This window comes from Genypterus blacodes, unplaced genomic scaffold (assembly GCF_046128005.1).
Source record: "Genypterus blacodes isolate CSIRO-AG114 ecotype Tasmania unplaced genomic scaffold, CSIRO-AGI_Gbla_v1 ptg000101l_1, whole genome shotgun sequence".
Taxonomy (NCBI): domain Eukaryota; kingdom Metazoa; phylum Chordata; class Actinopteri; order Ophidiiformes; family Ophidiidae; genus Genypterus; species Genypterus blacodes.
In genome coordinates this window covers 200,957-224,077 of record NW_027466905.1, presented here as the reverse complement: position 1 = coordinate 224,077, position 23,121 = coordinate 200,957, and the positions used below count along the sequence as shown (strand labels likewise).

At 49.4% G+C, this 23,121-nt stretch overlaps 1 protein-coding gene across 5 annotated transcripts in view; it reads right to left on the bottom strand.

The window, feature by feature from the left end:
* Window positions 1-23,121, bottom strand: part of vav2 (vav 2 guanine nucleotide exchange factor) — a 133,006-nt gene that overhangs the window by 92,691 nt on the left and 17,194 nt on the right. For all 5 annotated transcript variants that reach the window (XM_076159951.1, XM_076159953.1, XM_076159955.1 and 2 more), the window contains exon 2: window positions 1,675-1,791. In XM_076159951.1, the coding sequence (XP_076016066.1) occupies window positions 1,675-1,791 (117 nt within the window). The remainder of the gene's footprint in view (window positions 1-1,674; window positions 1,792-23,121) is intronic.

Sequence of the window (23,121 nt, the reverse complement as noted above, 5' to 3'; positions counted from 1 at the left end):
GTGATTGATTCTGACTGCTGCTGGATTTTAATACGGCTCACAACGAGCTCATTGACTCTCAAACATGCTGCTGTGGTTTATCTGCAAAATGCCAAATGAGTCCTCGTCTCCTTTCTTCTCTCGTCTCTTCCTTTGCCTTTTCTCTTTCGGCCCAGCTGAGGGGGCGGGGAGCATCTGAGGCCCTCGCAGATATGTTAGACAAATAAATAAATATCTCTTCTACAAACGCGTCCTTCTTTAGAAAGGATCAAAGGCAGACAAAGTAGCGTTAACCTCACAGGTGGAGAGAACCGTTCATGTTCTAAACGTTCTTCACTCGAGTGCAAAGCCATTAACATTCCCGCCGCAGCCATCCTGACACGACGGCAACGGCTGTCATCGTCAATTTAATGGCACGGCGCTATCTGGGCTACTTATTTGAACAGGCGGCTAAGATGGCTGAGCGCTGTGCAACACAAACAAACACACACACACACACACATGTACACAAACAAACACAGCCAACTAGGATTAAGAGCAGCAGCGAAACGGTTTACGTATGAAACACAAAGCTGAGGGCAAACAGGGCAAACGGGGTAAACAGGTCGTGGATTATCAGACGACCCCTGACCTCTCCAGGATCGACCAGCCAACCACACACACACACGTCTGCTGCTTTCCCCTCTGCGTTTAAGCTGAGTAAACATGGACGGATCCGCGGGGATATCTGGTGAAGCTTCTCCATATGGGTCATATGAGGGAGTGAGTGTCGGCCATCTTTGCCGCTAGACCAACACTCACAATCAAACAGAAACCGCCAGAGCTGAATTTAAATCTCGCTCCTCCACATCGATATGAGGAGGTGGTGAAACTCCTGACCGCCGGGCAACATCTGTTCCCTCCAGCTCAGAGTTGGACTGAGAGTCAGAGCCAAATCACTGCCCTGCGCCCCTCACAAACATCGGTTCCATCCTGATCCAAACTTGGAGCTTTTCCAGACAGCCTACTTGAATTTTAAAGTGACTATTATAAGTGGACGAGCCGGATAAACATCCTCAAAGCGAGATGGCACTTAGACCTCAGCTAGCAACCGGCAAGGAGAGTGTGAGAGGAGGCAGAATACACAAAAATAACAACAAATCGCAGCACCAGTCCAGCTTTCTGCATCTTTGATTTCATGTTCTGTCCGCAAAACATTGCAAACGCCTCTTGAACGGCCAAATCTTAACCCAGATAAGAGATCTTTGTCATATCTTTACCTCGTCTGCTCTCTCACAAACACCAAAGATTCTAACAAACCGATCACCAAATCTGGAGTTTCTGGAGGCGTGTAGACTGAACTTGACACATCATTTGCATTTCACACCGACACACCGAGCGCATCACGTTAGCATCGACTGACAGGAGACGCGCAGACGTGGGCGTGACCTCCACAACTCAACTGCTCAGGCATCCGTCTCACATCACAATGAATCAAGGGTAAACAGAGGCTATAAATATTGTACATTCCCCAAACAAAGTGACTGGAAACTCACAACAACTCGTTATTAGATGAGCAAACAAAAAGCATCACAAACCCGCGTCATCGTATCTGTTCGCATCGTATCACAACAATACAACACAACTGTACCAACATGAAGAGCGGCGTCGTTACGTCACAAGCATCCATTTCGATTCTAGCGTTCGAGAACTCACCTTGCCGAAGTCCCTGACGTCGAAGAGGTCGAAGGGGTCGAAGAGCTCGCTGTTCCTCAGGCCGAACTTGTCGTGGCAAACCTTCAGGAACGTCCGGATGTTCTTCAAACACAGGAACTACAGCGAAGATAAAAGGAAAAGAGAAAGGTGGTAAATATGCTGCTGAAGTGGCGTCAGGCACAAACGTGAGGCGACAGCTGCAGGAGCGTCGGCTCATATCACAGATTCATAGCCGTGTTGTAACAGCGTGATTAAACATACGGAATATTTGCCCAGATATAACATGTTCCAGCAGTCTGTTTGACATTTTTTTTTTTTATCCAGGCAGGAGCGTTTTAGTAAATATTTAATTTCCTGGCCGGTGACTGGCAGGCTCTCCTCTCCATCCCGGCTCAGACCGGAGCTTTGATTACGGAGCGGCTGCAGAGAGAGAACGGCTGATTGCTGCCTCCAGGCCTGATGGACAGACACTCTGATGCCGATAAGAAGAGCCAGCAGCCCACACAGGAAGCCCCCCGCCCCCACACACAACACCAGAGAGCTCACACTCTTCAGACAAGCCCACCGGCAAAGACCTGCAAAGACCGAGACAGCGACACCTTACCGAAGGGGGCCGGGGGTTTGATCTCACAATGCTAATGCGAGCGCGTGTTCTGTCAAAGTCCCGGAGCTTTGACCTTCATCAAGGATTTGAAATGAGTCAAACTGGAGGTCTGGTACTGAGGAACGAGCTGGAATCCGACCACACGAAGGTAATTTAACACACAGGAGCTTGTCGAGGTGAATTCACATCAGGTGGAGGTTTCAGCAGGAAGAGATCCAGGCTCTTTGTTCACAGCCCCAAAAGCAAACCTCTGTCACCGTCTCCTCTAATTGCAATGCGATGTTTGGGTTCATTACTGCGACTCCCCTGCCGGAAGCTCTGCTGGATAAACACACACACACACTTCTCAGGGTCGCACTGCCAAGCTTGTTAACGAACATCTTAGAATATCTCTAATAGTCCCTCAGGTTAAAGGTCAATGATCTGAACCCATGCGAACGCCACAAGGAGGAACATTTGATTGAAGTCCTCAAAAAGCCAAGAGGAGAAAGAAGCTGCCCTGACTGAAATTAGAGTGAAATCACCGTGCGTCTCTATCTAATCTCAGTTGTTGTTGCTGTTGCTAATCATTGGGGTCGCGACCCATCAAAGGGGGCGTGACATTATCCTGACAGATCTGAAAACACAACCTTTGCATCAGTTTTGGTTTTTCTTCCCAATTGAGAAACTAAGATCACTCTTCGTCGAATTACCGGCAACTCTCAGGCGACCTGCGACCTGAAACAACATCCAGAATGTTTCACTGCCATTCAGAAATTTGGGGAGTCGCTGCCCTTTGTGTTCTGGATTTGATGAAGCTAATTAGAATAAAGTCCAGACATCTAATTATCTACATTTTCCTGACCCCCCCCCCCCTCCCTCCCTGGTAGCTGGGAGAGTCCTAATACATCTCAGAGGCACGACTTCATACCCGATGACCCTCACCGACCTCCCCTGCTCGCATTCATACGCTCACATAATGAGCTCCATCCCCGATATATCACATCCTACAGATAAACCTTGGGGGGGAGGGGAGGAGAGGGGAGGTGAGGAGAGGGGAGGGGCAGACTAATAACTGCACAGGACCACTTTGAAATATTAATGATGAGCATAAACTATCCTGGCCCGCCTTTCCATGTGTGCAGGGCCTCACCTAGCATGCAGATCCACACCCTGCTCAGATATGCCCTTTCATTCCTCTCAGCACCAGCCAGCGGTATGCATCGGTGGCCATGGAAACAGGACGTACACGCCTGTGTGTGTGTGTGTGCGTGTGTGTGTGTGTGTGTGTGTGTGCGTGTGAAGAGAACGCTTGATTGCCTATTGTGGTGAAAGCTTTGACATCTTACTTTATGCTTTCAATGGCTCCTGCAGAGGGAATAAAACACACACACACACACACACACACACACACACACACACACACACACACACACACACACACACACACACACACACACACACACACACACACACACACACACACACACACACACACACACACACACACACACACACACACACACACCTGTCTAACTTCAGATTAGTTACACGTCGGTTTAATGTACGATAACATCTACGTCCTCAGTTACCTGATGAGCTGCAGCGTTTCAACCTGATGCATCATCTTCATCCTTAGTGGACCGATCACACATTAATCAAATCAAAGCTTATGTTACTGTTTCTGGGTATTTTGCAGCGTTACCGGCGGCTACGAAACCCGAGAGTGAAAACCAACGACACTGGCTTGACTCGCCGGGGTGACATTTGCAGTGAAGGTTATCACGACCCGAGATCCTCACGTGAGGCGCCAGAGAGAAAAAGGTTATTTTCCCCCCGTACAGGTTTGAAGAGGTAACATCAGCTGGAGTGGGTTTGGGGAAGGAGAGGGAGAGAGAGACAGAGAGAGAGAGACAGAGAGAGGGAGAGGGAGAGGGAGAGAAAGACAGACAGAGATGCGGGGAGAGAGAGAGGCAGAGAGAAGGACAGAGAGAGAGCAAGAGATGGGGGTGTGAGAGAGAGAGAGAGAGAGAGAGATACGGATCATGGAGGGTGAAGATGTGTCTGACATTCTAATGTATGTTTGGAGATAAGAGAGGCAGGAGAGGCCGAGCAGGACTGTTATGATCTAGATGAAAAAATACAGCATTTCTAGCCGAGAGGTGTGTGTGTATGTGTGTGTGTGTGTGTGTGTGTGTGTGTGTGTGTGTGTGTACACACAGCGGTCGTCTCCTCAGGCTCCGGCTGCACTCGCTGCTCTCCGTCTGGAATTGTCTCACATTCAAGGCCAAGAGATTTCTTTTGTGTTGTCGGATTGTTAGCGTGTTTGTTTTCACATCGAGTTTTGTGTTGTTCTTCCTCATGACGCAACATATCATCAATCAAGTGCCGGCTCGACTTCATTTGTCATTAACATCAACAAATAAGACGCAGATGTGTCAAACCTGAAACCCCCCTCACACACACACATCGCTACACAACATCACAGACGGGATCCAGACATGTTCACATCTAAGGTTGGAGCTTCACCAGAACACACACACCACAATGTTTCAGGAGACGGGTGAGGAAGAGGAGGAGGAGGAAGAGGAAGAGAGTGAGTTGGGTCAGTGAGGTCAGATACATAGACAGTCAATCAGAGGATTGGAGCCAAAGAAAGAACTGAGGCAGACACACACACACACACACACACACACACATCCCTCATGTTGTGTCTCGGGGAGTGAATCACCTCACACCTTTAGAACAAACAGGAAAGCAGCTCTCAGCAGGTACGATCCTCATCTCTGCAGCTGCACACACACACACACGCGCACACACACACAACGCCAAGTCACGGCTGACCGAGCTGCTCACACACAGGAACACAAGCGCTCAAGCGCCCTCACTCACACACACATTCCAGGTATAAGGGATGATGGATGTTGTAAACATGAGCTGAGGTGTTGATTGCTTTCCCGGTAAAGACATTTGTAATCTGCAGCCACCGGCCGACTGAACCAAGGATCATCTCACAGTCTGAGCAGCTCCAACAGATCAGAGAGGAGGAGTCCACAAAGTCCTGAGATTAAATACACAACATAATCGAGTCTGCTCTCTAATCCGACCACGACCAAGTCAACTAGAAGGCGTCATCAGATCACAACGTGCTTCCTTCACCCAAAACCTACGCAATAATGTCTTCCATCTTAGACCAAACTTTGGTTTCCAGACACATTGATAGACCCTGTTTGGAGGGACAAAGAACAGTTTCATCCCGACTCTCTCCAGACCCAGACGGCCTGCGGGGCCTATTTCATCATCATCTTCCTTCTTCATCATCGTGTAAACGTGCCGACCGAGGAATTTGAGCGATGACCTGAAGAAGCCTGAGATTCCTCTCAGTCGGCCAAAGCTGGATTCATTTCTGCTCAAACATGCACAAATTTTTTTTGCAGATTTCCTCTTCTTTGATCTTTAGATGCGCTTGTTTTACTGCAGCAGAGGATCTTTAACATTTTCACGGTGGAACGACTCGCAGGCTACGCCATAACTCAGCCGCCGTAAAAACCTGCCAATGGAATTAATGTGATTTCGCTCCAAAAACATTTCCAGGACCACAAATTTTTCAGAGCGGTGAAGAAGTGAAAGTCTATAAATAATGAAAGTAATGTTCAGAATACTTCAACTCCCATAAATCTGTTTGCAGCGTCGGCACATCCACGCCCCTCTGGAGCCGCCGCAAGGATTACGCAACACCGGCGGGCGGCTGCTTGATCGTGTTAGAAACAGAAAGGTAGCAGTCTGTAATTTAAAAGATTTGGAATTTACTGCAATAAGCTGAAGATGCTGATGTAAACAACAGGCACGCCTCCAAACTAGACGCTTCATCAGCTACGGTTTGACTTAAATGTGGTAAATTAATTGGTTTCTCCTTTCAGATGTTGTGTATTTCTCCTTGTGCGTCTAGTTTTTGGTGTTTTCAGGCACATGGGGGATCCTGGATGGCAAACAGGTTCAGTGAATGACTGTGACTTTGTGGCACGAGCTGGGTGACGCCCTGAGCGGGGGGTGGGGGGAGAGGGGGCGGGGGGTCACTGGGGGCCTGCTCCGCCCTGCTTCCAGGTCGCCCAGATGTTTAAGTCGATGTGGAGAAAGGTCCTGCTCCGGCAAATTGGAGGACGTGGCGGCGGATGAATAATGCATCAGAGCCGTATGCTAATGTCTTAATCTTATTATCCCTAAAAGCCTGTAAGCAGCCGTGGATTGACCACAGTTTGAAATCGCATACATAAGTCTCCGCAGACGAGGAAGAAGAGCTTCATTAGTCGCCACTGTTAAAATATGGAAGTTAAATAGGCTAAGTAGGAGTTAATCTCCATCACAAAAGCAGATCATTCAGCCGAGAGGCCGGAGGGAGGAAGACGTCTGAATGTGGAGAGAGAGGCGGCGAAAGAGAGGCCGTCGGGACCAAACGTTCACCTTCACGCCCAACGCTCACAGCGAACAGTGGAGATCACTAGCAACGCAGAGACAACATGCAAACACCAACGAGGTCACCGGAGAGAGAGAGAGAGAGCGAGAGAGCGAGAGAGCGAGAGAGAGAGAGAGAGAGAGAGAGCGAGAGAGCGAGAGAGCGAGAGAGACCATTTAAGGGAACTCACATCTCCTAATTCAGCATATGGACAGATGTGACCTCACTGTGTGTGTGTGTGTGTGTGTGTGTGTGTGTGTGTGTGTGCGCGCGCCTGTGTGTGACTCGATGGTACCGAGCGCTGTCTCACTTCCGTATGCAGTCAGACAGGTCGGATCGCATTCCAATCAAAACGTGTACATCTTGAAATACATCTCTGGTTTTGATACATAGTGTGTTTTAAAATGAAGTCCTTTGAGATCTGAGTTTAGCCTCAAGACAATTAAGGTGGGCGGAGTTATAACCCATAATGCAACACTGTAGGAAAAGGAACTACACAGATAAATTTACCGTCTTATCTCTCCTACACTAAACTTAACCTATATGGGATCTTTAAAGTCCACTAAAGTTTAAATAGAGATCTGTGTGTGTGTGTGTGTGTGTGTGTGTGTGTGTGTGTGTGTGTGTTTACGTGAGACGTTTACGTGCATCAATAAATTCAATTTATCACAGAGTCTGTTTCTCTGAGCGAGCCGAAGTCAACGGCGTTGGTTAAGATGTAAACATGACGGGCAGAGAGGAGCGAGGAGAGACGGAGCACAAACACAAACACAAACCAAAGGCGTCTCCTCCCGTCCTCTTAATTCCCTCTGACCTGATTTTCCATTTCCTGCTGACCTTTCGTCCTTTCTCTGTGGATCAGTAATAATTGATAATACTTCCTGTGAACAACACGCCGCCGCCTCCCCCCTTTTGTCTGTGCAGCAGGGAAGCTTCTTCGCCTTTGCACGACCACGACTCGGAGCTATTTCCACCAGAAAGACGAACGCACAGCCGGACGCGCCAACGCACCTTTTGGCCGCATTAATGCCGCCCTGCCAGTTCCTCAATTCCTCTCTTGACGTAAATACAAATCTGTGATGTATCTAAGCAACGGGGGCCGCCGCCACCGCGTGGAGGCTCGGGAGAGAGAGAGAGAGAGAGAGAGGGAGATAGAGGGAGAGAGAGGGAGAGAGAGATGCGTTGGAGGCATTTCCTGTTAGGCTTAGCTGCCGCTTGGAGGCTCTGATGAATGCGTGAGGAAGGCCCGCCGAGACTCCCAGACATCCACGGATCAATGGCCAGGTAATTTATGACATCAGGCAGAGGAAGAGGAGCACTGCATCCATCTCTTCCTCCGGCGAGTTTCCCTCACAGCCTAAAGCTCCCCGGTGTGATTTAGGGCCCTCAGCAGACGCACAACTTTCACTCCTCTGCGTTCAGAACAAACCCGGGGCAGAGTCGTGCAAGCGCGAGGCAAACCGGCGTCGAGGCCTAATTGGAACCTGACTGGATTTATGTGCCACAACGACAAGTAATTACAAAAACATTAACGCTCACTTAACCATTCAGACTCCTTTGACTCGGCTGAAGGTTGTGTGTGTGTGTGTGTGTGTGTGTGTGAGTGTGTGTGTGACTCCAAACCAAATTGCGCTTGCAAATTAAAACGCCCGAAATCTGACAAAGATGAATCCTGAAACCTTTGGCGAGGAAGTCGAGAGCGGTTTGTGAATACAGGATGTACGTGTTTGTGTCGTTTAACTGACAGAGATTGACTTCTTAAATGAGTCACAGAGTGTTTCAAACCCGTCTGTATACGTGGCAACTCTATACGTTCCCCCAACAGTGTCGCCTGCACACACTGCACAACCGCAGGCAATTACCTAAACGTAGCATCGATGCAAAGCTGCTGACTGTGTACCTTTAACACACACACACACACACACACACACAAGCGAAAGAGGAAAAGGTGTGAAAGGTCTTGCATTACGCTCACCAAAGGTCACATTTACGCCTCTTGGTCGACGTGTGTTGGCGGTTTTAACTGACCGACCTCGCTGATAACACTAAAGAACGAGCTGCGCCTGAAGGCACCACGTTTAGCTACAGTCCTTCCTCTACAGAGTGAACACGAGGGAGAGGAGAAGGCTTTGAAGTATCTGGTGTTTGTGTGTACAAACGCATCATCGGAGTGTTTGTGTAACAGGTGAGACCCGACGCCCTCGTCTGAGTCGATCCTTTGTGTAGCAGCCCGTCTCACACGCTGAGGGATTCGTCTCTGCGCTCTTGATTATCCGCGATTATCTCCGAGGTGACTAAATGCTATTAACGCCGAGAGCAGCCTGTTAATTACCCGGCTGGCTCTGGGGGCCGCGCCCCCGCCCGCTTTAATCATCCTGTCCGCACTCTGGGTAAACAATCGCTCAGTCGCCACGCCGCTTTGCTGCGACACACAATTTACAGATTAAATGATTGGAAGCTGATTATGGTGCCAGAGAGAGACTCAGCCTGTTCGTCTCTCAGACCAACGTCTCTCACACGCTATAAATATGAAGAGGACAACACAGAGAAGCTTCAGTTCACACGAGGTAGAGCGGTCCTGACTGGATCAGAGGGTTTTTGTGCTGAGAGGTTTGCCATTTCCTTTTTGGACTATTTCCCTCGAATTCCTTTAATATGCCCACAGCGCCTCTTCTAAATTGAGCGACTCCATTTACGCTTTGACACGACAGCTTGAGGTCGGTCTATAGCGTCCTCGTCCTCTGTCACGTTGCATCACATTGCCAGCCCTCCTCCTCCTCCTCCTCCTCCTCCTCCTTGACTGTATCAGCCTCTGCAGCCAATGTCAACAATGGGGTGGGCACTTCCTGTTTATTATTTCCCTTCAGATCACATTAGAGAGCCTCAGCCCCTCACTTTCTGACAGAGAGACATTATTAGCGTGTTCATGTGAACATGCTGAACCTGTGACTGGAGGTTCTGCAGGAGTCTTTTGGGTCCGTCCACATTATCAGAAGGAAATGTTCCCTAAATTACTCAGCCCGTCTCTACCGTGTCCTCTGCCCGATGAAGGTCCCTGCTCCCAGGTAGACTGAGGCTAAATGTGGAACACAACATAGCTGCCAGCAAAAAGGGAGTGGAGCAAAGGAGGGGAGAGGAGAGGAGAGGAGAGGAGAGGAGAGGAGACGCCAGCTTCTCTGTCAGACCGTCTGGCACAGAGGCCAAACGAGGAAAGCTTGGGAAAGATCACAGCCCCAAGCCTCAAGCATGGAAAGACCACAACTGTAGTGTGTGTGTGTGTGTGTGTGTGTGTGTGTGTGTGTGTGTGTGTGTGTGTGTGTGTGTGTGTGTGTGTGTGTGTGTGTAGCAGCTTATGTCTCTCAGATAAAACACTGTTTGCTCTCTGATTGAAGGTTTGAACCCTCGTACTCTGAGGCAAATCCACAAGTTCAAAAACTAAATTCCAAACCGGCCCGATTCCAGCTCTCGTCTGCGTGCAGATTTACTTCCTGAAAGTGTAGAATCCCAATAAGAGCAACGCGGCCAATCGGGAGACGGAGCAGCGGCACTGCGGGCGGCGGTTTCGCGAGCCTCCCCACGGGGCGGAGGTGAGAAAATCCAAGCAGACTGAAAGAACAAACTTTCTCTCCCTGGCTGCTCGGTCTCCCACACAGTCGGACTCTGAGCCTGCAGCACCTCTTTATACACAGCAGGGAGAGAAAGCTGTCACTCTGGATTTAGCCTACTTTCCTACATAGCCATTAACTCCAAAGCAGATGGAGGAAAAAAGGGAGAGAGAGAGAGCGAGAGAGAGAGAGAGGGAGAGAGTAGGAAGGACTAATCTGCTACAGTGGGGAGTGAAGTGGGAACTCGGTGACCTGTGATGTTATTTTAAGGCGGATTACAGTTTTATCACTCTGGGAATCATTGGGATGTTGGCGTACGGAGATCGGGGGAAAACATGGAACTCATTTACACTACAGAACCTGAAGGCATCACCCCTCCGCCCCCAAATACCCTTACGGACCTGTGTCATCCACGCTTATCATCTCAGCCTGAATGGGGGAGGGGGGCGGAGCAAAGGACCCCCTGGGTACAGAACTCTACACCACCATGTAAACAAACCTCACGCATGAAACGCAACACCGCCAGAATGCAGAGACCTCCAACGCCTTAACGCAGATCTGATGAAGCCGTCGGCGATCCGACGTTGCTCAAACAGCCGTCAATCTATCTGTAATTAATAACCATGGCGACCCGTTGCGGATGAACCAAAGTGCAGCGGTGGGATCGTATCTCAAACACCTCGTCCTCAAGGACAGTCATTAATCACGCTCTGGGCCGCCGTGGCCCCGGGCGTCCTTGGGGGCCTTTTCTAACATTTTTTCTCCGTTCGCCTTCTCGCATTACAGGCTCGCCCGCTTCTTCAAAAGTCTTCATGTCGCCGTATGAGCGCTGCTGAAACACCCACGTGGGAATATCCTCGTGTATGCGAACACCCATTTTGCAAAACCGCCCAAGCGTGTCGGGTTTTGCTGTCAAGACACCAAGACAATGTGGGTTGTTTGTGTGTGTGTGTGTGTGTGTGTGTGTGTGTGTGTGTGTGTGTGTGTGTGTGTGTGTGTGTATGTGTGGCAGGCAGGGTGAGGAGAGAATGAGAGGAGGGAGGAAGAGGAGGGAGAGGAAGAGAGCAGAGGTGGAGGAAGAGGAGGAGGAGGAGAACATGGTCTGGTTCTCTCCAGGAGGTCGGCTGCAGCTGAGCGAACTCCCCTCTCCAACTAATCCAGCAGGCCTGGGACATGACATCATCGTCTCCAAGGCCAGGATACTCATCATCATCATCATCATCATCAGCTCATTAAAGGGGCGGAGTCAGGTCCAGCAGGCACGAGACCAACACACAGTAAAGGCAGGAATGCTAATAAAACATGATTCCTGACTCACAGAGTCTTTAGTAAGAGAATGTTATTGGATCCCGTCTCTCCCCCCCCAACGAGACGATGGACCAGGGCCAAGCACGATGACATACAGATGACCTCTGACCTGTGGCTCCTTGTTTTGGAGGAGCAAGCGATCCCTCTGTGGAGCATCACGTCACCACGCAGGGCCTCATCCCTTCAGCTTTAGCAGGGGGGCGCCGTTTGATAGCTTTGGCAGCCTCTTCACATCGTTCTGATCCGTTAGGACCGGAGTCAAGCAGCGCAGGATTCATCCCGACTTGGCAGCAGGTGAGTCACGCCCACAAACAGGTCGAGTCCTCATCAGACATGCAGTTTGAAGCCAAAACTAATCCAGTCTGTTTGAATATGCAGCTGCTTATATTTGATAGAAGTATTGATCAGAGTGGAGGGGGGGCGAGCAGCGGGCAGCTTGCAGAAGAAAAGTCTAAGTTCCTCCTTCATCAGCTGTGCTACATCAAGGCCCTAATTCCATTTCCATTTTCCATTTGTTTCCAGATCCCTTCCTTTGTTTTCCACATGTGCGACTACGATGACATCACCGCAACTTAAGAACTTAGTCATTTGTTAGTGCGATCAAAAGGAATCGCCGCCAAAACTCTGCAAATAAGACCCAGGTTTGAGGGACCAGATTGGTTCCTTTAAGCCAATACACACACACACACACACACACACACACTCACACACGCGTCCCAGGGAGCAGCAGTGAAATATTACAGGGACGACATGAACACACACTCGTATGAAAGTGGAACAGAGACCCTGAGCATCACGGCGGCTCGGCCTCAGACAGATGGACCCAGGCTTCGTGCATCAGCGGCAGGATGGAGCAATCATTCCTATCGGCGCCGCGTACATACGAGGTGTCACGGGACCCGAGGGTGCCGCCAGCAGCTGCGGGGGGGAGGAAGTCATTATTTGGCTGCTGCTGTGAGCGAGTGGGAGTATTGAGATTCTGACAGTGTTTGGACATGGATTGGTCCACTTTATTACACACAGGGGGGGGGGGTGTGTGCTCGCGACCAGTCAAACACGGTCGGACACATCTGGGTGTTATGTGAAGCCAATGTTACTGTTTATGATGCTGGCACAAGGGGACGGAGAGAAGAAGAAGAAGAAGAAGAAGAAGAAGAACTGTGACAAAGCGCACAAACGAGCCGACCCCCCCGTCAGAGTTGGTTGCTCAATCCTAATAAGAGGCAGAAGACGACCAAGACTCTGGACCAAACGGTGCTGGATTGGACTCGTATGACGCAACGACGGGGGGGGGCCGGGGCGTATCTCCATCACCCCAGGGGGTCCAGGGGGTCCTTCTGAGGACAGCAGGTTAGAGACCTTCCAACTCTTTGCTGTCGATATAAAACAGACATCTGAGCCGAGCGTTCTGTTCCTGAGCCGCTCTAATCACACTGACTCCATCTGAGTTCCACCCATACACACACACACAATGACACACCAACAGTTACTCAATCGCCTCATTCCTTGTGGAGCATTCGTGTCAGATGCTTGAGAGTTTCTCCGGCTGGCCTCTGTTTGTTTGAGCATATGTGAACTTCTGCAGCGACTCCTCTTTGGTTGCAGTTTAAAGGTCGTAAAGACGAGTCTCTGTTCTCCGCTCTGAAGTGACGCAACATGTCGCCTAAACCAGGATTACCACAAGGAACATTTGACAAATCTGAGGCTCGATGACAATCAGGTCTGCAGACGCCCAAACAGGCCGACAGGAGACGGAGAGCGTCGGACTCAAGCACGTGTGTGTTTCCTATCACACTTACGCCGCACATTCCATTCACACACCCATTCTGGACTAACACACACACACACACACAGAGAGAGGTACAGTCACATAAGCCAGCAGTTACTCATCTAGATTTCACTTTGCAGTTACTCACAGGCTCAATGATCCTCTGGACCTCAGACTCTGGAGAACCAAAGCTGTGTTTTCTCTCTCAGTCACACCTCGGGTCTCTCCATCATTGTCCTTCTATCTTGGCCGAACCCTGGAGTGAGAGACGCAACGGCGCTCTCCCAATTTTCATATTCCTGCACGTCTGAGCGATGAAGCTTTAGAGTTTCTTATCTGTGTGCAGCGACTCAAGGGTTTGGGATCGACAGGGAGGAAACCAGGGATCGTTTCAGTTCATGTCAAGAAGTTATCAAGTATGTAGCAATAATCTTTACAAGGGGAAACTTGATATGATTAACTCAGTGTCTAAGGACCGACGGCTTTTAACCAAATCACAAAGAAAGGCGCAGCTGGAAATCGGCTTCATCTTCATCTTCAGTCCAATCTGAGAGATCTGTGGAATGGAATGGGAGTCGTGCTGCGTCTGTCTGCCTGGAGAACACCCTGAATACGTGTGTGTCTGAGCACGAGTGTGTGTGCTGGTATGTACATGTGCACGTGCGTCGTGTGTGTGTGTGTGTGTGACTCTGATTTGACCGAGATAACACCGGAGACAGACGGTCCGTTGAGCTTCATCAGAGACGACAGCGTGCTGACTCAGAGCAAGACGCCAAACGTCTACATTCAGCCAAATAAACTCTCTCAATATAGTTACACAGCAGACTCAGACTAACTTTCATCCCCTCCACACCCACACACCTACACACACACACACACACACACACACACACACACACAGAGACGGGCCTCCAGGCGACTCCACTCTTTAATGACTCAATAGAACGGTCGATATAGCAGCACACGTACTCAGGTGAGCTGAGTGTGCATGCTGAGCGCAGGGTTATCGCTCTCGCCACCGCCGTGATGCTTAATGGAGCAAAAACCTGAGGCAGAACGCCGCAAAAAAAGAGAATCAAACATCAGCCCGGCCGCTCGGGAGCTGGAGAGGGAAATGGGGGACATTTGCATCACCATATAATCAGAGTCCTGCTTTAACGCTGCCCAGGGTGAAGTTTGTTTATATTAATGGCGGGACATAAAAGAAGGAGTTCTCTCCTGCAGGTACGGGCGCTGAGAGGGAAGTGGAGAGCTGAACGACAACGGATCCACACCTATTGTGCGAATGAGAGAAACGCCATTTGTATGTCGACAGGCCGAATTCAGGCTGAACCGCACCAACATGAAGTTTAACATGACGTCCACCTGTCCTGAGCAGGGTAACCGGGGCAACCGTCTGAGCATTCACATGACAGGAAGTAGGAAACCACCATGGACACAGAGGCTGACACATATTGGTGTTAAGAGAGGAAGAAGTTAAGCGGTAGGAGGCGATCGAGTTGGACGAGTTAGTGAAATCAGTTCCTAATGAATTGGGATCAGATGTCTAACAAACGTCAATCTGAAGTGCCGGCGTTTGTTCCTGCAGTAAATGTTCTCATATTAGTTGAACTTGGAGAGACTCGGCGAGAGACTCGTCCTGGCAGAACGGCCGAGTCGTGCGAGCAAACCGAAGCCAACTGGAGTGAAATCAAAGAGAAGGTGCAACCGTGTTCACTTCAAACACCCACAGGCTCAAGAGACCGACTCATTGATCGGTTGTCAGACGAGGAAGAACACCGGATGATTTACACGACTTTCATGTTATTCACCACGTTTACAAGCAGAAAATACTGGAGAGTGAGAGCGAAACGTACAGAACCCTACAAAGAGTCCCTACAAAGGCCCTACATGTGTGTTTGTAGGATTGGACCCTTTGGATCGGTTCATAACGCCCGTTTGCTGAACACCGGCAGGTTCCAGGGGTTTCCCAACACTTTAAGCTACAGTCGGCACGGCGATGTGGGCGTATGAATCAAAGTTATGACGGCGTTGCGAGCGGGCCAAGGTTTCACCCGCCCGTCTGTCCGTCATCTTCATCTCATCGGTTGGTCTGAACAGTGGGGAGGAAGACCATTTGCTGATGAAGGTGTTACAGTAATAAGCTTCCCTATTGCAGCAGGCGTCTCTCTGCAGGAGGCTAATGATAATTAGACATATACTACTGTCTGTCCATCCATCACACCGCAGGAGGCCACACACACAGGAGCAAACAAACACACACACACACACACACATACAGACACACAATCACACCCAACCCAATACAAAATCTCATAAAGTGAATCAAATGTGTGCATGCTTGTGTGTGTGTGTGTGTGTGTGTGTGTGTGTGTGTGTGTGTGTGTGTGTGTGTGTGTGTGTGTGTGTGTGTGTGTGTGTGTGTGTGTGTGTGTGTGTCGAGGGGGGAACTGTGCGGGTGTAATGTTTGGATCAAGGCTACAAATTTTGATGCTCCCTCTCCTCGGGTGCTGCAGCCATAAAAGCAGGTACATTCATGGGAACATCATCTGAGCTTTGAGCTTTAATGCCTTCCAGGGTTTTATGCAGAACTCGTAAAAACTCCAGCCGTCAAAACGAACTGTAAAGTCAACAACCGCTGCTCGTAACCGCCTAACAACTGGATACGACGCCATATTAGCCGCCGCCGCCGTCGCTCTTCTTCCTCTCGCCCCCTGAGAGATTTCTGCTCCGACCCCTAATTGCAAAGCGGCTCCATCCATCTCCTGACAGCCTGATAACACGTTTTCTCCTCGCCGCGCCGTCGCCGTCGCTTCCACGCTCCGATCATCCCGACGCCATCGCTCACCGCCGGCCGGCCCGACGCTCACGAGCCAATGAGCCGCCCCTGATGAACTCTCAATCACCAGTCTCGCTCCAGCAGCAGTCAGCTCCTCTTCTCCTCTTCTTCAGGTTATTTGATCTCGTCCCATATTGGTTTGGCGCACAGATGAGCTCCATTAAACGCCCAATAATAGCCACTTAAACGCACCACGCCGCAGTTAATTAAGCACATTTGTGAGGGTTTAATTGTTGAAATATTAACACAACAGAGGGGAAATCAGGGGAAACGTGAAGGAAAACAAAAGATCTGATTGTTTATGTTCCTCATCAGCGTCACCCTCGTGTGTCTGTGCTCATGTTGCCAAATTTGAGATGCGACTCCAGGGCAGGATGCGTGCGGAGAGCCGGCCTATCACAACGCAGCGCGGCGGCTCAGTGTTTGCTGGGGGAAATCACACATTATGCTGCCGAGTCCCAGAAGAAAATTATTCAATTACACTTTCATTGCATTTGTTGATTTGCGTTTGGCTGGAAACGATTCTCAAAGGCAGCTGGGAAGAGAACAGAGCAGGAAAACGGGAGATAGAGGAGAGAAATGTGTAGAATTAGAGGGTGAAGAGGGCGGAGCTGTGGTGAAAGGAGATGAAGAGTGAGAGGAAGAGGCAGATGATGGATGGATGAGATGGAGGGGAGGCAGAGGCGGCGGGTCGGGAGGGCGGGGGGGGGACACAGACCTCCAGCTCTACGGACGTCATGGAAACGCTTGAGCGACGAGCAAATCTGACGGATCCGAACCTAAATCACTGAATTATTAGCTCAGCCTGCTTCTGCTGCAGTGAGCAGAGTGGAGCTGCACTTTGGAAAACTTTTAATTTTTTTTCTTAAATGTTTAATCCGGTTGGAGATGTGGGTCAGGAGCCGGAGCGGACAGAGAGGCCGACTGCTTACTTTCTACATCTACCATCATTTGGGATTCAAGAACACGATCTCTGGCCTGACACAACTGCAGCAGCCAATCAGATGTCAATCAAAGAATCCCCACCTGCATTCTGACAAGAAGGCGGACAGACAGGCAGACAGGCAGTGTGTGAGGCTTTAGCCCCGTCAACTCCATACAGGAAGTGAACTAATCCTACAAATACTCAGAGTTTAGACATTCTGAGGGTCACAGTAAGTTGACAGTCGGGTGTCAGGTGACCAACCAATCTACCAATCACATCTTTGATATCAGAATACAAGAAGAAGAAGAAGAAGAAGAAAATAAGACGTGACAGTAGACGGACGCAGTTTTAAAGTTTCTGCCCGACAACTAAAAATGACGGAGGAAACATTCCTTGGCAAGTCTCCTCCGTGTGCAGCACTATCTGAGTGGCGACGCATTAATCCTAAACACCGTGTGTCCCTGAGTGTGTGAAGGTGACGCGGCGCCGCAGACGGAACTGAAATTGCTCAATTTGCTGGGAGACGTCGGGCACTTAAGACGTGGGCCGAGTGCAGGTGGGCGTTCGCTGGAGGTTAAGAGACGTTTCCCCCTAAATCCATTCCCCTGCGTTTGGTGGCTTTACTGCCCTGATATGAGGATGGAGTCCGGCTCTTAACAAACAGGCTCTCTGCCGTATCAGCGCTACTTATCAGCCCGTCACACTGTATGGGGAAGATAAATCTAGGCAATTAAAATTTAAATTGCCGAGCGCACGGCCGTGACTCCCTCTCTCTCCGCGTGTCGCCCATCTCTGCATGACAGCTGGACCGTGCTGAAACGTCACACACACACACACGGACACAGACACACACACACGGACACAGACACAGACACACACACACGGACGGACACACACTGCCCTGTTACGGCCAAAAGCAGGTATGGAGACATTATTCTTCCTCTGACTTCGTGTCTTTGCTGATAACTTAAGTGCTTTCGGCCCAAAGTGCTTCTTTGTGCTTTCAACAAGAGGCGATATGATGAAAGAGCAGAGCAGTTGAGTCTCAGATAAGAAGGAGAAGGCGTGGCAACATGACAAACACCAGCACCAGAGCGACCAGAGCGCCCAGGAGCAAGGAGGAGAATCCCAAACTGCTCCAAGTAAGAGCTGCTTACATGCTACAAGAGTCTGTGCCTGATTGTGAGTCGGGCCACTGGATCCAGTCTGGCCGCTAAGCCCGTCTCCTGGCACTGCAGGCTGAGATTAAAAGGCCCAGACAAAAGACTAAAGTCAGGCGGAGCGACAGGAAGCAACAGAGCAGGGTAGAGGTAAACACAAGAGCACCAAGAATGTGTGAACAATAAGAGGAAGCTGAGCGGGCGGGGCTCGTTCTTCAAATGTGCCGCAACTCATGAATGAATCAGTTCACTGGAACCAAAGCTGGAGGACACGAGTGCACAAACAAAGGAAACATCAACCGACCTGATGGTGGCGCTATGACAACAACTATTACATTTAGCTTATAACCTTGGACCGTGTGCCAGAGGATCCATGGTCTCGCTCTGGTCTTCTGCTTCCTGTTATCTGCGTCTTTTGGACTCCAGGGAGAGTTTGTGCATTGTGGGACCCATTATTAACCCATCGTGTGTCAAGACCTGAGAAGTGACACCTTTCACTCAGATCATCAAGGCCCTTTGTGTGAACGTCTCAACGCTTCATTCAGCAAATCCTCCACCTTAGAGGTGAGAAGAAGCTTTCAGGGGAGAAGAGGCTTCATGTATCCACACTCCTCTGCTTCTCCCCCTGAGGTCCAGACCTTTACACTGAGCTCTTGTTTGGTTACAGGAGAGTCGAGAGGTAAAAATAGAAACAACATGCAGGGAAGCGCAGCACCTCAGGCAACACATGTGACACCTTTCCCTCCCGTCAATCTGCTGCACGGCAGGAGGAAAGGGGACCGGAGCTCCGCCCCAGAGGAGCTCAGAGGCTACAGAGAGACCCTGATGTTCTGATCACTATGAGGTGAACCTGGATGAGCCGACAAACAATGCGCTACCATGGTAACCACGGGCCATCAATCACAAAAAACATACTCAAAGTGCTGTGTTACTTCAAACTTAAAATGAGGGCTGCAATTAACAATTACTTCCGTTTCTGATTGATCATTTATATTTATTTCACTATATAACCAATAAACTAATAACCATGTGTTCTAAAGCAGCTTTATGACTCAAAGCTCATTCATTTACAATAACAGAAGTACAAACCAGGAACTGTTCTGATTGGATGAAGGAACAAAGTGGTTGAACATTTTCATGGATTATTTGGCTCTTTGACCCACGTTCCGATCTCCTCCGCTTTACGTTTCCTCCTGTGACCGTGGTAACCGTGTCTCTATTCAACCGCCCGATCGATAGAAACAGGTCGAACCCCTGCGGCAGCTGTCCGTGTCGTCGATGTGAGCTATTGATGAGGAGTCAGGATCAGCATCAGCATCAGCATCCGTACAGGCCCCAGAGTCAACGACATCATTACTATCACACTTACCCGCTGCCAAGGGAGACGCTTAAAGTTAATGAAACACGGAGCTGGGCCGATACCAGCCGGCCGTTATTATTGGCCCCATTCACACACACACACACACACACACACACACACACACACACACACACACACACACACACACACACACACACACACACACACACACACACACAAACACGTTCAGATTAAGGCAGTTTAGCTGATTTAAAGGCTGTCTAGGTGTAAATTTAGGGCCGTTTCATTTTAATTCTGTTTTAAATATAAATATACAGTATATATACACACATTTATATATATATATTTATATATTTATTCAATTTTTTTGTGTATTATTTATTTATTTATTTTCACTAATTTCTCAGAATTTACTGAATTTTTTTTTTTTTTTTTTGGTTGTTTATTTATATATTTTGACTCATTTCTAAGTCTTAATGTGTAGCTATGGATATATTTATTGTTTAAATTGTAAAACAAATATTCAGCCTTGGTACTGAGCGTGTTTAAACTCAGGTTGGTCCGTGTTTATTGTGACGTCACGTGGTCACATGGTCTCAGAGATCCACAATCACAGAGGCGACTCTTTATATCAACGTTTCCATTCAGTCGTCACAAAAGGGATTTAAATAAAAAGCCAAAATGAGTCAGAGTAGCTTTTCAAGAACCTCTTTCCATTTCTGTGTGGATTAAGGAGAGGCCACAGCCCAGTTACACACACACACACACACACACACACACACACACACACACACACACACACACACACACACACACACACACACACACACACACACACACACACACACACACACACACACACACACACACACACACACACACACACACACACACACACACACACACACACACACACACGCTCAGAAGGAGACAAAATACACACAAATAGCCTCAAAGCCTGGGGGGTTTTGACAAAAATGGCCTCTGAATTTTCATGCGGCTGTTTACTTTAACTGGGTCTCCATCTTTGGACAGACTATCTTTGATCTTTGATCCGTGACAATAGCGTGGCCTTTCCCCGTCTCCCCCCCTCCTCCTCCTCCTCTTCCTCCTGCAGCCTCACACCACACCCATCCATGTGGAATAATAACACTAACATCTCACTACCAGGCAATCCGCAAATCCAACACACTGCAGCGGCTCTGCCTGGATAATGCAAACGAGCAGATAAGCATTAGAGTGATAACCTCACACACACGCACACACACACACGCACACGCACACACACACACACACACACACACACACACGTTCTTAGAGATGCAAAGAGCCTGGCAGCAGAACAACACAGGGCTGAGAGAGTCCATGTGAAGCCGGAGATATGAGGATGATGGAGTCTCTGAGGGACGGAGCAGAGCTGTGATAATAGAGCGGCTTTTCATCTGCCCAGAGGAGGAAAGACCCGGAGAGCCCGGGCGTGACAGAGCGGCGCGCTGAGCCACACCCAGGGAACAAGAGCATGAGAGGGAGAGAGAGAGACAGAGAGAGAGAGAGAGAGAGAGCGGTTTCATTTCTCTCCCTGCACTCTGGTTTAGTGATAAATCTCCAAACACTTTGCGGCGTTTCATCTCTCTCTGTGTCTCTCTCTCCATCTCTCCGTCTGTCTCTCTCTCTCTGTGTCTCTCTCTCCATCTCTCTCTCTGTCTCTCTCTCTCTGTGTCACTCTCCCTCCGTCGCTCTCTTATCCTAGCTGGTATGTAAATATCATCACTTATATTCCAATTCACACATTCTCCAATCCACATTTATGAATGTGCCTGCTCATGTGTGTGTGTGCGTGTGTGTGTGTGTGTGTGTGTGTGTGTGTGTGTGTGTGTGTGTGTGTGTGTGTGTGTGTGTGTGTGTGTGTGTGTGTGTGTGTGTGTGGGTCATCATACAACGCGTTTGTTTGCACACCCTCAGTTAACAAAGTCTGGTTGAGCTTCTGTTCTACATGCACCAATAAAATCAATTATACACAAATCAGGCTGGAAATTGGATTCTAAAAATAGGAACTTCTTCACATTTACTCTTCATTTCGTATCTGAGACCACCTTGTTTACTCCAGTGTGTGTGTGTGTGTGTGTGTGTGTGTGTGTGTGTACTCTGGAGGCTCTTCTGTATCCGTGTGTGTGTGCCTATTCCAGGGGTCTCTGTGGTCGACTACACACCATGTTGCTAATCAGCGACTTGACTGAATGCTAATTGTAAACACAGTGGGTACTGTTGTCACGGTGACGGTCGTGGGCCTCTCTGGGCATGACCGCGTATGCGCTAAGCTCCGATCTCACCGCTGCACTCCAGTTCACCGGGTGTTGTTGCCGCTGGCGACGGAGCAGAGCGCTGCGTTACGTTGGCGTCAGCTAACGAGAAATTAAGAGCGAAGTTCATTATCATTACAAACACGAGAGCGGTCGGAATTCCAGTGACTTCATTTGCAGAAGGGGTTTTCCCAAATGAAAGCCACAGCTCGGACTCTGTGTGTGTCTGCATGGATGAGTCACAGCCCGGCACGTTAGCGCCTTTATGAGGCTTTCTGAGAGTCAGAGCGCTGCAGAGGGGGAAGAGAACAGAGGGACCTCCCTGCCCTATAAATACACACCGCTCTGTCCCCACTTCCCCTCTGGGCCCATCCAACCCTTGAGTGTTACAAAAGGCCCGTCTGGGGCCCGGAAACCAGCGGCCCGGGCCAATAAACTTGCATAACGCGGAGGACGAGCACGGTTAATCATTTCTGCAGCAAAAGAACACGTGAACGAGTAAAAGGGCCTCAATCTGTCCTCACCTCTAATAAAAGAGCTGTAAAGACACGCAGCTGGGGTCAAACACGGATCGTAAACGTCTGGAGCGTGAGATCAAACAATCGGGCCGGACGTTAAACAAACATCACGCAGGACGTTTCATTAGACGCGCAAACAAGCCGGCCGTACGGATGAACGGACGCGGACAGACGAGCGGGCCGCTAACAAGGCGTCGAGTTCCAGTCTGAGTTTCTATATTTTCACTACAGGAACTCATTATTTACAGCAGTCTGTGGTAAACAAGCTCCAGTCAGGCGAGGAGGAAAAGCGGGAATGTAAAGAGCAAAAGTGTGGAGAGAAACTGCTGACTGTGCTGCGGAACTTTGACTCGGATTGAAGAAAGTTTTGGAGTACAGAACGGTTGAAACAACAACAAGACCCCCGGCTCAAGACTCTCCGCTCCTTTGGGTCCCTGGTTGGAACACGGCGACCCCTGCGACCCCGCAAACTCAATCAAATCTCACCATAGCAACATTAGAGGTGCATTAAAGTCCCGACCATTAGCTCCGTTAGAGGCCTGCAGCGGGAGAGGAGGAGGAGGAGGAAGAGGAGGAGGAAGAGGAGGCATTAAATCACAGCCGACTCACAGCGCGGCTTCATAATTCATGGCTCTTAATAGAATAAAGGGGCTTCGTGGAAAGGGAG